This window comes from Aphis gossypii, chromosome 1 (assembly GCF_020184175.1).
Source record: "Aphis gossypii isolate Hap1 chromosome 1, ASM2018417v2, whole genome shotgun sequence".
NCBI classification, from domain to species: domain Eukaryota; kingdom Metazoa; phylum Arthropoda; class Insecta; order Hemiptera; family Aphididae; genus Aphis; species Aphis gossypii.
The window spans coordinates 57,046,101-57,063,422 of NC_065530.1; the positions used below are offsets into that span (position 1 = coordinate 57,046,101).

The 17,322-nt window shown below is 23.6% G+C and overlaps 1 protein-coding gene and 1 long non-coding RNA gene across 8 annotated transcripts in view; one reads left to right on the forward strand and one right to left on the reverse strand.

Moving 5' to 3' along the window:
* The window catches only part of LOC114119627 (protein lap4), a 32,990-nt gene that overhangs the window by 13,410 nt on the left and 2,258 nt on the right, over window positions 1–17,322 (reverse strand). For 6 of the 7 annotated variants that reach the window (XR_007603122.1, XM_027981244.2, XM_027981243.2 and 3 more), the window contains exons 2-11: window positions 14,055–14,172; window positions 4,093–4,171; window positions 3,922–4,011; window positions 2,971–3,091; window positions 2,800–2,874; window positions 2,509–2,726; window positions 2,188–2,321; window positions 1,526–1,637; window positions 1,287–1,459; window positions 672–826 (exon numbers count right to left, since the gene is read on the reverse strand). Coding sequence is in view for 6 of the 7 variants with exons in the window: in XM_027981244.2 (XP_027837045.1) it covers window positions 672–826; window positions 1,287–1,459; window positions 1,526–1,637; window positions 2,188–2,321; window positions 2,509–2,726; window positions 2,800–2,874; window positions 2,971–3,091; window positions 3,922–4,011; window positions 4,093–4,171; window positions 14,055–14,172 (1,275 nt within the window). In the remaining variant the exon portion in view is untranslated. The remainder of the gene's footprint in view (window positions 1–671; window positions 827–1,286; window positions 1,460–1,525; window positions 1,638–2,187; window positions 2,322–2,508; window positions 2,727–2,799; window positions 2,875–2,970; window positions 3,092–3,921; window positions 4,012–4,092; window positions 4,172–14,054; window positions 14,173–17,322) is intronic. The other variant, XM_027981245.2, reaches the window with a different exon arrangement.
* On the forward strand, window positions 714–9,233 carry LOC126548988 (uncharacterized). Its single transcript, XR_007603124.1, has 3 exons — window positions 714–861; window positions 6,663–6,844; window positions 8,885–9,233. It is a non-coding gene; the product is annotated as an uncharacterized LOC126548988 (long non-coding RNA).

Genomic DNA, 17,322 nt, shown 5'->3' on the forward strand with positions numbered 1-17,322 from the left:
AGATGAAATAAATATAATCTATACAAATTAAATCTTAAAAATAAACTTTATCTGGGATTACTTTTTAAGAATAGAAATACAAATCAATTTTTAATTTGATAAATAATTTTTTGTATTTATGCAAAATGTTTATCATGAGGTCAAGAAAAAATTATTGGGATTGCAGATGATAAATAAATATGATAAGTTAAAATTATTAAATTACTCAAATTATATTTAAATTTATACTTCTCAAGTACAACTTACTAAAATAGTAATAAAATAACATTTTATTATATTAATTATTTTAAGAAGTTACAATATCTGAATGTGTAGTCTTTTTATTGAAATATGCCACGACAAATTAAACATTCGAAAAAATCTGTTTTAATTTATTTTTAATATTAGAACAAATTGATCTATTATAAAATACTTTAACACTTAATAAATAAATTTATTTTTTGATAATTTAATTTAGAAGAAAGTCATATAGATTTTAAAATGTTTAGTTTTAAAATTGTCCATGTTATGAGTTAATATGGAGACAATAGATCATGTAAGAATAGCATTTTCATGAATTAAAATTATAACACTTTAGTTATTCTGACATAAAAAAACCAATTACCTAAATGTACTAAATTCATATTTTTGTTTAATATAATATACTAAGTAAATGACTATTAATAACATACATTTGTATTGGGCTCAGTCTTGATATCACCAGTGAACTGAACGGATGTTGTTCTGGAATTTGCCTTGTTTTCCCATTCATTTTCATCTGCTTCACTGGTTGGCTCTTCATCTGGTGGCGAGCACAACGTTTGGTCATAGTCACCAGTGATCAAGCCTACAAAGAATGTGCATGCCATGCGCGCAGATATAGTAAGCATAGAATGTGCTTAGATTATAATATAGATTTAAGTATGTGTAGATAGTAGCATTACATAGATATTATGAAATTATTACCCTAATTGCATTTGTTTTTATAAATTTTGTGACTAAAGAAAGTATAACAAATAGAGCTACGTGATAAGTAGATAAACAAAAAAAAAGTAAATACAAATACTATGATTGCTGTAATTGAAAAGATTATACTTATTTTAAGAATTTTAATAGCTATACAATTATTGCTTTTATTTTACTGATTTTTACATTTTTACATTATTACATAATTATACAATTAAATAGAAATATTAAAGTGATTAAATAATAATACAGATTGCAATATTTTATAATATTCATATAATTGAAAATTCGTGCAAATTTCAAGCCAATTTTTGTGTTACAATACAATTTAAAAATCATACCATTTGCTTCTCCTCTAATTTCAAGTTGAGGCAACAAAAAACAAGTAAGTACTTGTTCTCCAGTTTTTTCATCTTCATCTGTTTGAAAATTGAGCATAGGTTGAGCTTGGTTTTTTGATAGCCAAACTGCCTTTAAATTGAGGCTGGCCAAAGAAAATGGCAAGTATTGTAAACTAAAAAAATAAAACAATTATAATTTATTTTGAATAATTAATTAAAAATATTATTGTTTATATTACTTGTTTCCAGAAACATCTAGTACATGTAATTCAACACAATTTCCAACTTCATTAGGAAGATATTGTAATTTATTATCTCTCAGTGATAGAATACCCAATTGACATAAATTACCTAAAACAATGTACAATATCATTAGCGTTTGTTTGTTTTAAGACAGTATTTTTCAAAAAATAAACAACTAAAAATTGAAATATATTTATCATATTTTACTAATATTTGAATATATAAAAATAATATTATACTTTAGTATAATAATTAATAACTAAAGTATAATATTACTTACAATCAATATTTTTTATGTTATTAACATAATTTATGACACAAATATTATTATATTAATGTAATTATATAATGTTTGTATTAAGTTTTTAAAAAAATATTAAAATATGTTACATCAGATATTTAAAATTTAATATAATACATCTTATAAAACAATAATTAAATTGTTTAGTCTGTTTAACTGCTTGAACCAAAACACAAATTTTATTTTATTAAATTTTATAGTATTAAAACAAACACAAAATTACAAATACTCAAATTTTAAGTTTAAAGAAATTATTGTATCGTTTAATTATAATTTCTAAAAATGTTTTTGAGGTAACTATGGTTTAAAATGATTGTGTAATAAAATATAATAAAAATATTTATTGAATTAACTAACCAATATCAGTTGGTAGACAATGCAGGCTATTTCGATCTACATTAAGATTTGTTAGGTTTACTAATCTTCCAATTGTGGCTGGTAATTCAACTAGAAAGTTTTCTGTAAGTATCAGTTCTTGAAGATTTTCACAACTGAAATAAAATTTAAGAAAAAATTATAGAAGTACTCTCAATAATATTAAGTCGAATAATCAAAATTATATTATGTTTTATAAAAGTATATTATCTATGATTTAATACACAACATTAGTATATTTTAGTCGAGGATATAATCATAAGACAATGTATTTATATAAAAATTACTTATAAAACTGCTTACCATCCAATACGATCATTTAACATAGTTAATCTATTTAGGTCAACTTTTAATATCATTAGACGAGTGAGTTCACCAATACCATTTGGAAGGGTCTCTATTACATTTTGAGACAAATGCAGATCGGTTAGGTTTTCTAGACCACCAATTTCTTCTGGAATGTCTTCTAAACGATTTTCAGATACATCTAAACAAGCTAATTGCTTAAGATTTCCTATTTCCTTTATAAAAAATAATGAGTATTATTATAGATCAAATTAAAAAATAATAATAATTTAAATGAACTATAATTACTGCAGGCAAATGTTGTAAATGATTATGATCCAGCCAAAGTTCTTGAAGAACTGGAAGATTACCAATGTGATATGGCTAAAATAAATGATTAACATGGATTTTAAATTTCGTTTTTTTTTTTTTTATCAATTATACATATACAGTCATAAAAGAGTAAATAAATGTACTCACCAGATGATCTATTTCATTATCCCCCAAATCTAATCGTTCTAAACGTGTTAATTGTGATAATGATAGTGGTAAAGATGTCAAAAGATTCTCTCGGAGTTCTAGAGATTTTAGATTTGTTAACCTTCAAAATATAAAAAATATAAAAATGATGAATAGATAAAGCAATATAAACATATTTAAATATTAAATAAAAATATAAATTTCAGTGGATACATATTATGCAAATCAATACAAGGAACTAGTACTATTTAAAGTTATGTTCATTCAATTGATATAAAATTAAAAGTTAATTAGATTTTTGATAATTTTATTAAACATTTCTTTTTTTAAATTATTATACTAATTGAAAATTGAAGAAAATAAAAAAAGTACTTTGATTAAAGTATGTAAAAATGTTTGAAAGTTTGGGACATGAAAAATAGGTTTATCTTAAGGTTAAATTAAGTAGTATATAATATTCAAATAATGTTTTTCAGTTGTGACAATTATAGTTATTATTCATGTTTAATGACTAGTATTGATAAATATAGTAGTAAGTAAAAGACTATTAATAATAATTTGTCAGAAGTATGTATAGATAATTATTTAGGCCTTGTAGCATAAAATTATAATCCTGCAATTACAAAATAACGTAAAACTTTATTTACCCAATAGTCTATCATTTATTAAATTTCTCTGGTTTGTAGTTAAAAAATAAAACATTTGAAAAAACGTGATATTTATTAAATAATTATATTATAGTTTTTAATTAAATTATTAAAAGCTATAATTATATTATAGTTTTTAATTAAATTATTAAAAGCTCATTAATGAATCAATTGACAATTAAAAATGAAGATATACATTATACACGTTAGTAAAATCTAAAATATATGATATTTATATGAATAACAAAATGGTTTGTTAAGTGCTAATAATTTATTCCATATGATGATAAAACAAAGAACTTACAGCCCAAAATCTGCAGGTAGATTACTTAATGACATATCATTAAGTCCTAACGTAGTGAGATTATGTAGTTGTGAGAATCCAGATGGTAATCTAAAACAATGATAATAAAAAAAAATCAGAAAAATAATAATAAATTAATAGGATATTATCTAAATTACTTATTACACTTACTTAGGAATAGGGTTACTACTAAAGTCTGCAACTTGCAGTAATCTTAGACTTCTAATTTCATCTGGTATATCAGGTATATCTAAAAAAAATAGTGGATCATCAATAATTAATAAGTGCAATTTTCTGTATACACAACTATGCATAGGTACCTATTCCGTAAAAAAATTATACAATATTCTAGTGTTTTAGTTTTATTATAAATGTTTACAATATGAATAGAGGTAATATATTTTTTAAACCTATTCTAGGATTTAGAATGAATGTGTAATATTGAAAATTATTAAGTAAGTCATTTTTTTTGTTTTATAAATAAAAAAAAAAATTAAGGTAGGAAAACTAACAATAATTAATACAAAGTAATAAATGCTTTTACCAAAACGTTTTGGAAAATTTTAATACCTCAAAATAAAGATTCTAAATGATTTTAGGCAATCTATTATGTACTACCTAATTAATACTGCGTGTAATAGTGCAATACTACGTTAAAAAAGTTAAGTTTCTTTATAAGAATAAATCGAGGAATAAATTTATATAATTATATTATAATCTGTACTTGATAAAATGATATATATAATATAATGATTTTAGTTTAACTCTTAAATATTATAAAAATTATTTTCTTAAATGATTATTTATAACTAAAATAATTGTTGTTAATTATGATCTTATAAAGCAGTGATGCCTAACCTTTTTTCTTCGGCGGGCCACTTAGGTAAACAATTATCTTCAAGCGGGCTACTAAATATATAAGTACGAATAATCCGAGGAATAATCTCAATCTCAATCCAGTAGCGTATTTTCAAAAGTTTTCTGGGGGGGTCCACAGTTTATACATAATTAAGTAATTTATATAAACTATGATAACTATATAGTATATACCTATTGCCTTTATCACACATTATATTTAGCTGTAACTTGGAAATCGTCGTCAGAATACACATAATACCAATTTCTATGCGTATTAATGAACTATACTGCAGGAATATGTATCGTTTTTTTCCTCTAGGGAGGAGGTCCAGTACCCCTGGACCACCCCCGTAAATACGCCACTGTCTTAATCTAATGATAAGATTTTGTTATATGTACATACTAAATAGTAGTGTAAGTATAATATAGATACTTATAAGTTATAAGGCTATAAGTACATTTAGGACTTGTTTTTATATCTTTTATTGATTAATGAAAAAAATTACAGATTGAGAGGTACATACTGTACATATTAGATATAGTTTAATCTGTACGCTCTTTGTGAACGAGTGATATCGATATTAAATCGTAAAATTTATATTTGAAAATATACGACAGAAAAATAAATTGCTAATATAATATTATAAAAATTCGTTATTTTTAAAAAAAATATCTATTATTTTAAACATTTGTAACCGGCCACTGTTTTTTACTTCGCGGGCCACATAATGCCACGGATTGGGCACCACTGTTATAAATATTAAAAATTATTATTCTTATTTTTGTGTGTACTCATAATTATTACATATTTTTTACACTATTAAATAGTTCTTATAAAATAATATAATAACATTTGATAGAAACAGGCAATGGATTAATCAGGGAACTGGTCTGGAAAAGAATTATTCAACTAGAATTATCATTGCTGTGCAGCCATGCATATTTATAATAAAAATATTATTTATTTAAAAACTTATTTTAAAAAGTAGGTGCCAAGATTAGGTTATGAAAAAGCCAATTTTCAAAGTTAAATGATTAATTAGGTACCTACCTAATTAATGAAAATCTTAAATAAGTACATTAAACAAATATTTTATCAACACTGAGCACTGTTTCAAAAACTGAGTTTTTTTGTATATTTTATTTTATGTACAGTTTTCAAGGGTACACTATCATTTTCTTCAAGGAATTTTATTTTTAAATTCATTAATGTTTCGAAGTTTATAGTTGTCCTAATTTACTTTTGAAATAATTCCATAATAAACGGCATAACTAATGTGTACAAAATGAAAAACTGAAAATTTTTCGGTAATCAAGATAGTTTTCAAGAAGTATTTGAACATATTATATTTTGATAGAAAAAAAATCTTTGTAGGGTTGTATGCCACCGAAAGTTGAGTTTAAAGCTTAAGTAAAATAGTTATAATAGTTATATCAGTTAGTTAGAATTTTGGTAAAATAAATAAAAATCACAAAAATTAGTAAATACTAAATTATTTTGTCGTAGATAGTAATTCATATAATGTTGTGTTTTAATTTTTTATACCTACCTATAGTTTGAAAATTGAATATAAAATTCTTAATATATTTTTCTACCTATATACACAGAAAGCAAAATTTTATCCGAAAACTAAATTAATTTTCATGAGCATTTCAAGTTAACATTTTTATGACATTCGATTCACACATTCACACCCGTATTATTTTTCATTAAATAGTTTTAATTTTTTCAATTTTCAATAAATGTCGTTAAAAATATTTTCATCGGGTCAAAATTCTTTAAAATTTAATACAAGATCCCATAAAAGTTAGGTTAGATTCTAAACGGAGTGAGGAATGTATTGATTTTACAATAATGTGTTTTTTTGTGTCTTGTGGGGTAGTTTCAGATGGAAAATTGAATATTATTGGTGTTAAAGAGGTCAAAAGAAAGAAGATTCCAGCAGTTTTCAAAAATATCGGAAAAAACCACAAAAAATGATGGAAAAACGGACATTTTTACGCAAAATCAGTTTTCGACAAAATTGATTTTTTATAAAGCTGCAACTCAAAAAAAAAAATCACTGTAAATACTTGAAATTATCACCAAATGTTTGTATTAATGTTATTTATAGGTACATAGTTAAATTTTCAAAATATTCTTTTTGAGCTATTTATAAACAATATTATTTTTGAAATATCGAAAAAAAATGTTGGATGCCCATAAAAACAGGAAAATAATTTAATACAAGGTCCCGTATAAGTTGTTCTCATTGTTGTTTAAAAATGCAATGATCATTAATCACAATTTTTTTACAAATTTGCAAGTAATTTTGTAGCTGAAAATTTATAACATTTTAAGGATGTATATAAAAGGTTAAAATCACTACACAAAGTTTTCCGTAAGTTTTCCTTTAAATAGCTATAGAGAAAACCCGAAGCGTCGTTATATAGGAACAAATGTTATAAGCGTCTGAATTTTAAATTTTTACGAAATTACGTAATAATAACGACTAATCATCAAACGATTTTAAATATTTGTTATTATTCAAAAAGTATAAGTCGTAGATATTTTATGTAAAGCTTAAATTTTTACGAAATCAAAAATTCACATATAAAATAATCATTTATTACTATCAAATAATTTTAGATTTTTGTTATAGTTAAAAATTGTCATAGAAACTTGAAACATACACCAGTTATTTGAATTGATATTTTCTGTACATGATTTAATTTTGGAGTATTCAGGTTTCATTTTCACCACCCACTGGAAAATATATCATATGCTAACAAATCATCTCCATTCAGAATCGTTTTTCGAATTATTGCATTCAAATTTAATACAATATCCATTATAGTGACCTACTCTATGTTTGAGGTACACTCGATACCTACTATACAGCAAAGCGTTACCCACTCGACCACCTTTTTTAAGTTGTTTCTATCTGTAAAAGAATATTTTAAAAAAGCACACAACTTTTTTTATATGATGCAATTGAAATAAAAATGTATAAAAACTTTTCTTTTTATATCTTAAGTTTTGAAAATTAAATATACGATTTCTCATTAATAGTTCATACTAAAATCAAAAAATGACTTATTTTAACAATAAATAACGATGCTAATTATTTTGTTATAATTAAAAAATATCATTCGTAGAAGCTTAAACTTTTACGTAGATATATTAAATTATTAAGAATTTTACTATGCAATGCGATGGCATTTTTGTTTTATTTTAAAATATTATCTATTTTTACTGTTTAACAATATTTACAGAAATATGTTATTATATTTTGAGTTGTAGAAGTTGATAATATAATACGGTATAAATATTAAATATATATTATATTATTATTATAATAACTAAATACTAATTATAATATAAATGTAATATTTTCTTTAAATTTTTTATTTAATACATTGACATTTAATTGTTATAGTGCGTTTTATTATCTTAAAATAATATCAAGATAAAAAGATCAAGTTTCGGGGTTGATTCACTACCCCACTAACAGTAGCTAAGAAACTAAAAGTAGATTTTTAAAATGTTTAACCATCATCAAAACTATTAAAATAGGTACTATATTGCAACCGATTTAATGGTTATTATTAAATTAAATGCGTATTTGTCGGTGTTATAAATTTTGATTCAGAATAGATTAGTAATAATAATAAATAGTGTACACAAATAGATTTTTAATCAAAACATAATAATATATTAATTAGGAATTGAATATTTCAGAGATTACAATTCATTTTAAAATCTATCTACGAGCTTAACTTTTTATATATTATTTCTTTCGGAAAATTAATTTTTTTAGTTCCTTCAACCAACATAAGGATTGTTTAAAACATACACGTATAATATAAACTCTTTTTTTATAATTATACTTTTAAAATGAAATGATGGTTAAATGATAAATCAAAGCTATTCAAATACCATAGCTCTATAAATATATTTATAGATTTAACCATATGCAAGACTGCCAAAGTCTAGTCAACATAAATAAATAATATAATTTCGAATATAGACGAATATGATGGCACAAAAATGTCATCTGATGCCAAACAATAATATGATTTTATGTTATACTTTTTATTTGCCAACAATCTTATTATTATACAGGTAAAGTAAGGTGATTGACCCTTAAGCTGGAGTCTACTGTACAGTACATAATAACTAAAACCAGTTTTCAGTTACTGACAAGGATGAGTGAAGTATGCTGCTGGATAAATACAGCCGGTCTACTTGAATTACCAATCAAATGAATAATACACTCTGGGCCCGAAGACATTGAATAAATCGATTCTTATTATTCTTACGATTCATTTTTTGAATAGGAAAGCGTTAAAAATAAAATAAAAGGAACAACAATAATTATTATACTATTATAGAATTATATAAGATCAATTAATAATAAGACAAAAAGAATATTATGTATTTATATGTATTAATTATAAAAACAAATTATATACGTTACAAAAAATAAAAAATAGTTTTATTCTTTCAAGTACATATAATTAAAAAAACATAGCATTATTATGCTTGGAAACTTGATGTTAACATACATTATTATAAATTATTACTTTTGAGTATGATTTTTATTGTTAAAATAATAACATTCGGTACATAAATGACTCACCTATAAATGTGTAAATATTTGTTGAAGTTTTGAATGTTTATTAATTACTTTTTTTTTAAATGTTATGTATAAATCATTTTAGAAAAATAATAAGTAGGTTAAATATATTATCAAAGATTTATTAAAACAAGTTTTACGAAGATAAAATTATAATAGATAACAAATAATATTGATATTATTTGATAGTAAAATAATCGATACTTTCCTATTAATTTTACTGAATATAAAGTATAATTCCATATATTATGAAAATAATGTTTTTGTCATACTCAACAATAGAATATGATACATAGACAGATAGATGCATAGATGATTCATTCAAGTGTATTATACATTTGTAAGAAATAATAAATAATAACAAAATACAAATCGAATATCAAAATCATTTTATAACCAATCTCAATCAACTACACTATAAGATTTCCAGTAAAATAATTAAAAAGGTTAAGCGAATCTTAAATACATTATAACGAATTAAAATAGGTTCTCAGAATAAGCATAAATAGTTGATTGGTTCGCCAGAAAAATAAATCGCGGAATGTTGATTCAACATATTTAATACACATATTACAATTAAATGTATGTATATTAAATATGTATACATAATATTATGTATTTTAAATAAAATGCTAATAACGGTAGTAGGTACATGGACGCTATCCGTTTATCCCTATGCTACGGGCGACACAATGTGCAGCAATGACAGCACCGCCCTCAGGTTTTGTAGTCCTGAGGAAACGTGTTTCGTCGGACCGGAAATGACGGGTGCTCGGTAATATACAATATAGTATATACCCATATACAGTCGTATAAATACGACTCGTTCCGCTGGAATTTTGCTTGGAAACTATTAAATTATCTATTTATATTAATTTATTTTGTGAACGAATGGGCGATGATGCGAAAATCAAACGGCACACGAAGAATATGGAGAAATAAGCCGGCGAAGACCACATTTCCTTTGGGCTGACGACAGAAACTACCATGGTTACCATCTCACGAGTACGTCTCTTACATAATGTGGACTAATGTCAACGAATTTTTACCATGGTTAAGGTGGTCCACAAAGTTATTTACATTACTAGCAAATGGGTAATCGGGATATTTTCTGTTGGTCAGTTGTAAAGGAATACGGTGGCCGTCGACTGACTTTTTGTCAAGCTTTCTATTTATTATAGTTATAAACCATTTCCAAGATGCCACCGTTAATCATTATGCAGTAACGACACACTGACAAATCAAGTAGTCATGATACGCAATCTCTTCAAATAGTACCTATAATATATTATAATACTTAATACTTATGTAGGCATTGCATTCTATGTAATACTTCTGAAGATAAAAACACTAATTAAAATATTGATAGGGGAGCCAGGAGAGTGTTATGCAAATTTGTTTGCTTATTATTAATTTAAAAAAAAATTGAAGTATCTCTTACCTAAAATTTGACTTATGCAATATTGGTTAAAGGTATATTAGGTATGCTATAATGACTGAGAAAAATAATTGAAAGACCTATAAAAGTATAGATACAAATGTTTGGTGGAAACCAAATTTTAATAACCAAGTTAATTACATATTTAATTAGAATTTGAATGTTTTGAAAACTTTAATTTTTATTTTATAAAATTATTTACGGACGACTTCGTAAATTATATTATTCCCTACACGGAACTATAAAGTTCCTGTTATTAATTTGTTTTCTGAGCCTTTGGAGGATGTCGAGAAGATTTATTTTCCTATATAAAAGAATTGTGGTCATCCGTCAAGCAAAATCTGTTATCAAAAAAAAAAAAATAATAATAATAATAATAATCTAAAACTTTCGTCAACATTTTATAGTAATTAAGAACATTAAAACGAACGTCCTTCAAATAAATGCTAATAGATTCGTTGCGGTCAATTTCGTGTACCTAGAAATTACGGTACATACTACATAGTCTCTTATAATATGGTATTTATTGGGTGTTCCGTGGATCTAAATGGGTCATGTAGAGTAGAATAGGACAAACGTAGTAAGTAAGTTATAATAAATGCAACTAAGATAATAATTTCAGGGAGGCTATAGGATTTTTTATAAGTCACTGAAAACCTACTAACAACGCCAACTTAATAGTGAATAGACTGAGTAGACAATTTTAGGCTAGTTTCGAAAGTTTTAAGTTTAACAAGTCTGTAATATTGTATACTTCAAAAAATGTATAGTTATTAATAAGTAATAGAAAATTAAGTGTTGAATACAATATAAATAATTATATTATACCATTTATAAAGTTTAGCACATTTACATATTTTACAACTATTTTATTCAAGCACGTTTCCCGACCATTAAAAGTTAATTGAAAAATGGAGTAAGGTAATAATTAATGTTCTTTTTTTTATTATTATTAAATAACAAATCAATTAGCGTAGGGTACTCTTTATTTATATGATTATTCTAGTATATGTAGTAGCATTGATTATTAATACTATAGTATTCATAATCAATGGTAGTAGGTACACACATAATACATCATCATATAACTTGGGAATAGCTATCGGACTAACTTGGGTGTGTACTGTGTGCGTACCTATATAGTTTTCACTTTATGGTATGGATTGGCATGTAATATACTCAACACAATTTTGATATGTAAGATAATATACGTCGTTCTATTGTTTTCACTCATTATTACTATCGTTATATAAAATGTATTCTGTATAGATATACTTATATTATTATGATAATATGTACAATGCACTAACTAGAAACTATTGATCGATAACCTGTGTCTTATTTCAACTTGCTGTAATAGCCGAAATGTATTATTTTAAATACGCAAGAATAGTGTTGAATATGTTAGATAGTAATTAAAATTAAAATGTTTACTCTGAACACCCCTTTTACATTAAAACATATTTTGATAATTGTATACGAGTTTATGGTGTATTTATTTAATTTTACCAGTTACTTATCACAACAAAATATTATACAACAGTCCGCAGTCAACAATATCTAAATGTTGTTTTAATGATCACGTTTTAAAAAAAGAATTTACAACAAATGATTATTATTTATTTATATATATAATATCTTACATAGATGCAAAAACATAATTAAGTTGAATTTACTGAGTTTAGTTTACAAAATATACAAGGGCAAATGACCTGAAGCACTACATGTTTTAACTAGGACCTATACATACTATTTGATAACATGACTATAGGATAGTAGGATGTATGCATGGGTTCACATGACAACGGTGGGAGGAAACATTCTAATCGTTTACACACACATGAATGGAGTGAAGTAAAAACATTCAATGTACATTTCTGCATTGCATTTTATTATTATATTAGAACTGCATTTAACATAATGAAAATACTATTTTGACCTCATTTAATTTTTGACATAAAATAAATAACTTCCAAAAATATTCAATATTAAACAAAAGTTCATAAGTTAATTGTTATTTTAGGACTGTGCAGAAAACCTAACCTGATAAAAAAATTCGTCCATACTTTTATAATTGTGAGCTGTGGCCTGTGATACTCTCTAAGATTTCAATTGAATATTTTAAAATTTCAAACATCAAATAAAACAACACAAACCTTTTTGTTTGCATGTAGATTCATTAAATTTAAACTTGATTAGTCATATTACTGAAGTACAGAATTTAATTCTGGTAATGTCACGTGAAAAAATTTATATAACATGACACTAAATTATTGGTAGGTATTATATACCATCATAAAAGATACTTTTAATGTAATTATAGTTTTAATTTAAAACAAAAATGATTAATATTAGGAATTGTAGGTTTCAAAATAAACATACAACATAGATATAACTGGTGATGTTGTAGTTTTAATAATTAGATACTCTTAATTAAATATGAATGACAATATTATGTTAATTTTATGAATATTAAAAAACCTTGGTATCTACCTACCAATTAATTATGTATTAAAATTCACAAAAAAATATTTGTATTTAAAAATTATTAAGACTATAAAAGTAGTAGGTAGGTAAATAAAAAAAATATTTAAATTAAATATTTTATTTTTCATTTTGGTATACCATATGGTACAATTTTATTAGGCAGTAAAATTTATAAAATCAAAATAGTCCATAAATAAATAAGAATTGCTTACCATTGCATATCTCATAAAGAAAGAATATAATTACTTAGCTCAAATTTCTTTAGAAGTGATAAATAATAATTATATGATTACCCATAATCATCATTAAATATCATTAAACAAAAAAAAAAAAACAGTAGTTACTAATAAGTATTTACAAATGAATAATATTACACACTAATGAAAATTGCTAAAGAACTGAAGTGTTAAACTAAAACAACAAATATTGAATAAAAATAAATAAATAAAATATACTTATATATTAAATACTAATATTGTACAAAGAACATTAGATTTTTAATTAAAAAATGTTTTATTTTTAAGTTGAGTTAACAAAGTTAGTCTGAATACCAAGCAATAATTATTTCGTTATTTTTGTTTTATTTAAATAAATGTTTAATGTGCTTAGTTAAAAAATATACATGAAAAGTAGACAAACTTTAAATGGGTACAAGTGTAACTACTATATTTTCACAGTTTTTTTCTAAATAAGTAGTTAAATAAAATTTAAAATAAAAATATTATAATTACCATTTCTTGAAACATCTAATTCCACCAAATTTTCAAAATATTGTATTTCTGGTGGTAAGCGGTGTATTTCATTGTCACTTAGTCCAAGCTTCCGTAACCTTTGAAGTCTGAAGAAATTCTGTAAAGTAAAAAATAATAATTAAATAAGTATAATTAGTAAATATTATATTGTTATTTGTTATTAAATGAGGAAATACAGTGAAACTAGCTTAAAAAATATTTTTTTAAACCGATAAACAAGTGTTAAATACTAACTAGGTAACATAAACAATAAATCGATTAACCGATATAATATTTAATTGCATGATGACATTCATGCATTTATTCAATGATTTGTCGAATAATTATTTATTGTATTCACTTTTAACACAAAATTCTACAGAATCTAAATAAGTTATAATTAATAATAAGCTTTACAAGATAATACATATTATATGAATAAGTCTATATGATTAGTACCTTTGTGTAGAATTTAATAAAATAATAGGTAGGTACATTTTTAATAGTGTTAATAATAATTTGTTTATAATATAAACTAGTGATAATTTTTAATTATTAATAAACACATTCAAAAATATGTAAAAATAAATTATGCTAGTCAAAGTAAGGTCATTAAATGACATATAAGTTATCTATGGAGAATGATGTAATTTGGTAAATGGCCTTGGCTCAACACTGGACAGGTTAAATTATAATCTACATCTTTAATATTAAGTCTTTATTGTTATCAAATGCACATAATACCATATTTAAGGGCCTTATTATTTTACTTATTACATACAAAGAAAAAAAGAACTAATTTCTACATAGTTTATCGTTTAAAAAATAAATTGGAGTATTGTGTGGGATTTAGGAAAAAACTATTAAATTTTTTTATTACTTCTATTATTATTATAATTCTTTTTTTAGTTATTTTTAGTTTTTAGTACCATAACTAATTTATAGTAAACCTACTAAACCCTAATATACAAACACTATATTATTATTTTGAAGAGCTTGTAATAAAAAGCTAAAATAATGAATGTCCAACAAATGCAATAAATAATCATTTAAACAACAAAATTTTCATAAATCAATACTTAAACGTTAGACATAAATTTTTTTATCAAATAAAAACAAAAAAAAAATCCACAGATTAGGTATATGAACTAAAAAGTATTGTTTTATAATAATAATAATGATTTTAAATAGATAATATTCCAATTAATAAATTATAAAGCATTTATAATTAACATTTCAAGTAACACATATAAGTATTCTTAGGTACTAGATAGGTACATGTTAATATTACAGATCAAATAATAATAATACAAGACCTTTTAAAAAGATATATAGGTATATATATATATATAAAAATACTTTGATGTTGTAAAGGATATTTTTATGATAATATTCAATCCATTTATTTTATTTTTAGGAGACTCTATACTACTTTGTAATTATTTACTATACCTAGCTCAGAATAACTGAAATAAAGGTAGTCATTTGTAAATAATTACTTACTAATGTTAAATAAATATTTGATTAGAGCTGTCACTATAAATCATAAGGTTTTATATTTAATTATATCGTAGAAAACTAAGAACAAACACTATGACATTTTTTTTTAGTTCAGATTCTACATGAGATAATATAATATAATATTCATGAAAAATATTTTTTGAATACATACAGGTATATTAATTATAGGTATGTGTTATTTATTGGTAAATATTAGTAAAATAAAATTTATACTTTAATTAATAATACTTAAATATTACTAATATATTACATAATAATCAGTTTAATGAAATTCAAAAAATATTATTGTTAAATAATTTAATAATCTAATGTGTTTAAATTTACATTACTAAAGGCTAAAATGATAAATATGTTGAAAGCCTAACAAATAAAAAAAAAAAATCAATAGGTAGGTAATTAAACATTTTATAATTGACATAGGTGTCTTTAACAAATTACAAATTAATAGTATGTAATTTAATGAATTGTATCTAACCAGAACAATATATCAAGGAAAGTCAATACAATGATTAGGTAGTGAATATCACTTGGATAAGTCTAGGCCAAAACAATATATTTAAAAATTAGGTATAATGTTTTTCCATCCATCAGTTGCCATGGTTGCCAATACAATTGTAACTATGGTATTTACTATTGTTTATGTTATTAATTTTCCCCAGATTATCATTTCACTTTTTAATAATTGTCTTTTTTTGGTTTTTTATTTTTTATTATTATTATTTATTGTTGATATTTGTTTTTGCTTTTTTCAACTTACCCTTAAACCCTTCCCAAACCACTAAAATTACAATTAATTTGTTTTCATGATTATAAATCATATTTTATGAATTATAGATATATATTTTTTTTAAAAGGTAATACTCCGGGTAGTACATAGGTAATTGAGTACCTACATAATGAATAGAAATAGTAGTATAAAAAAAAAAGTAACAATAATAGTATTATAACTTATAACAGTGCCAAAAATCATGATCGGAATCATGATAGATATTTTAAAGTTATCATGTTTTCTGTAAAAAAAATATAATTTTAGTATACCTACATTTTATTCTCGATTTTATTATTGATTTCTTTAATAATTTTGAACAGGTAGGTAAGTAAGGTAAATGTAGGCAATTGCTTAGATAAATAATATTGAATTTAATAAAATAAAAAAACACCAGCCTTAAAAATATAATATGTTATTTTCATAGGCATTGAGTAGGCAATATTAGAATGGAGTTAAAATACTTTTCAAATTCACAGAACACCATACACATTATACATAGGATAAGAAGTAGGTACCTAGGTACAACAATATAATCATAGGCGCCGCCAAGAATTTTATCAGGGGGGTGCATTTGTGCATAGTATACGGTGATTTCTAATTCTAATATACATTATATAATATTAGTAATTATTATATATATAATATAATAATAATAATTTATATTATTATTATTTGATATTATAAATATTATATTATATACCTAATACCATTCAATTTTTTTATTTTTTTGAAAAGCCAGGGGGTTCAAGTGCACCCCCCTCGCGGAGCCCATGAATATAATTATTAAGTTTCACTGTTGATAAGATTTATATTTATAAATAGAACCATAGATGCACACAATGAAAATATTGTCCAATTATATATACTAATACATTAAACGAATAGGTTTTTATTAATAATATTAATTTTTGACAAACGTGTCAACAAAATGGATTTAGAAAACTACATAAATGTATACATTATTTTAAATCTAACTGG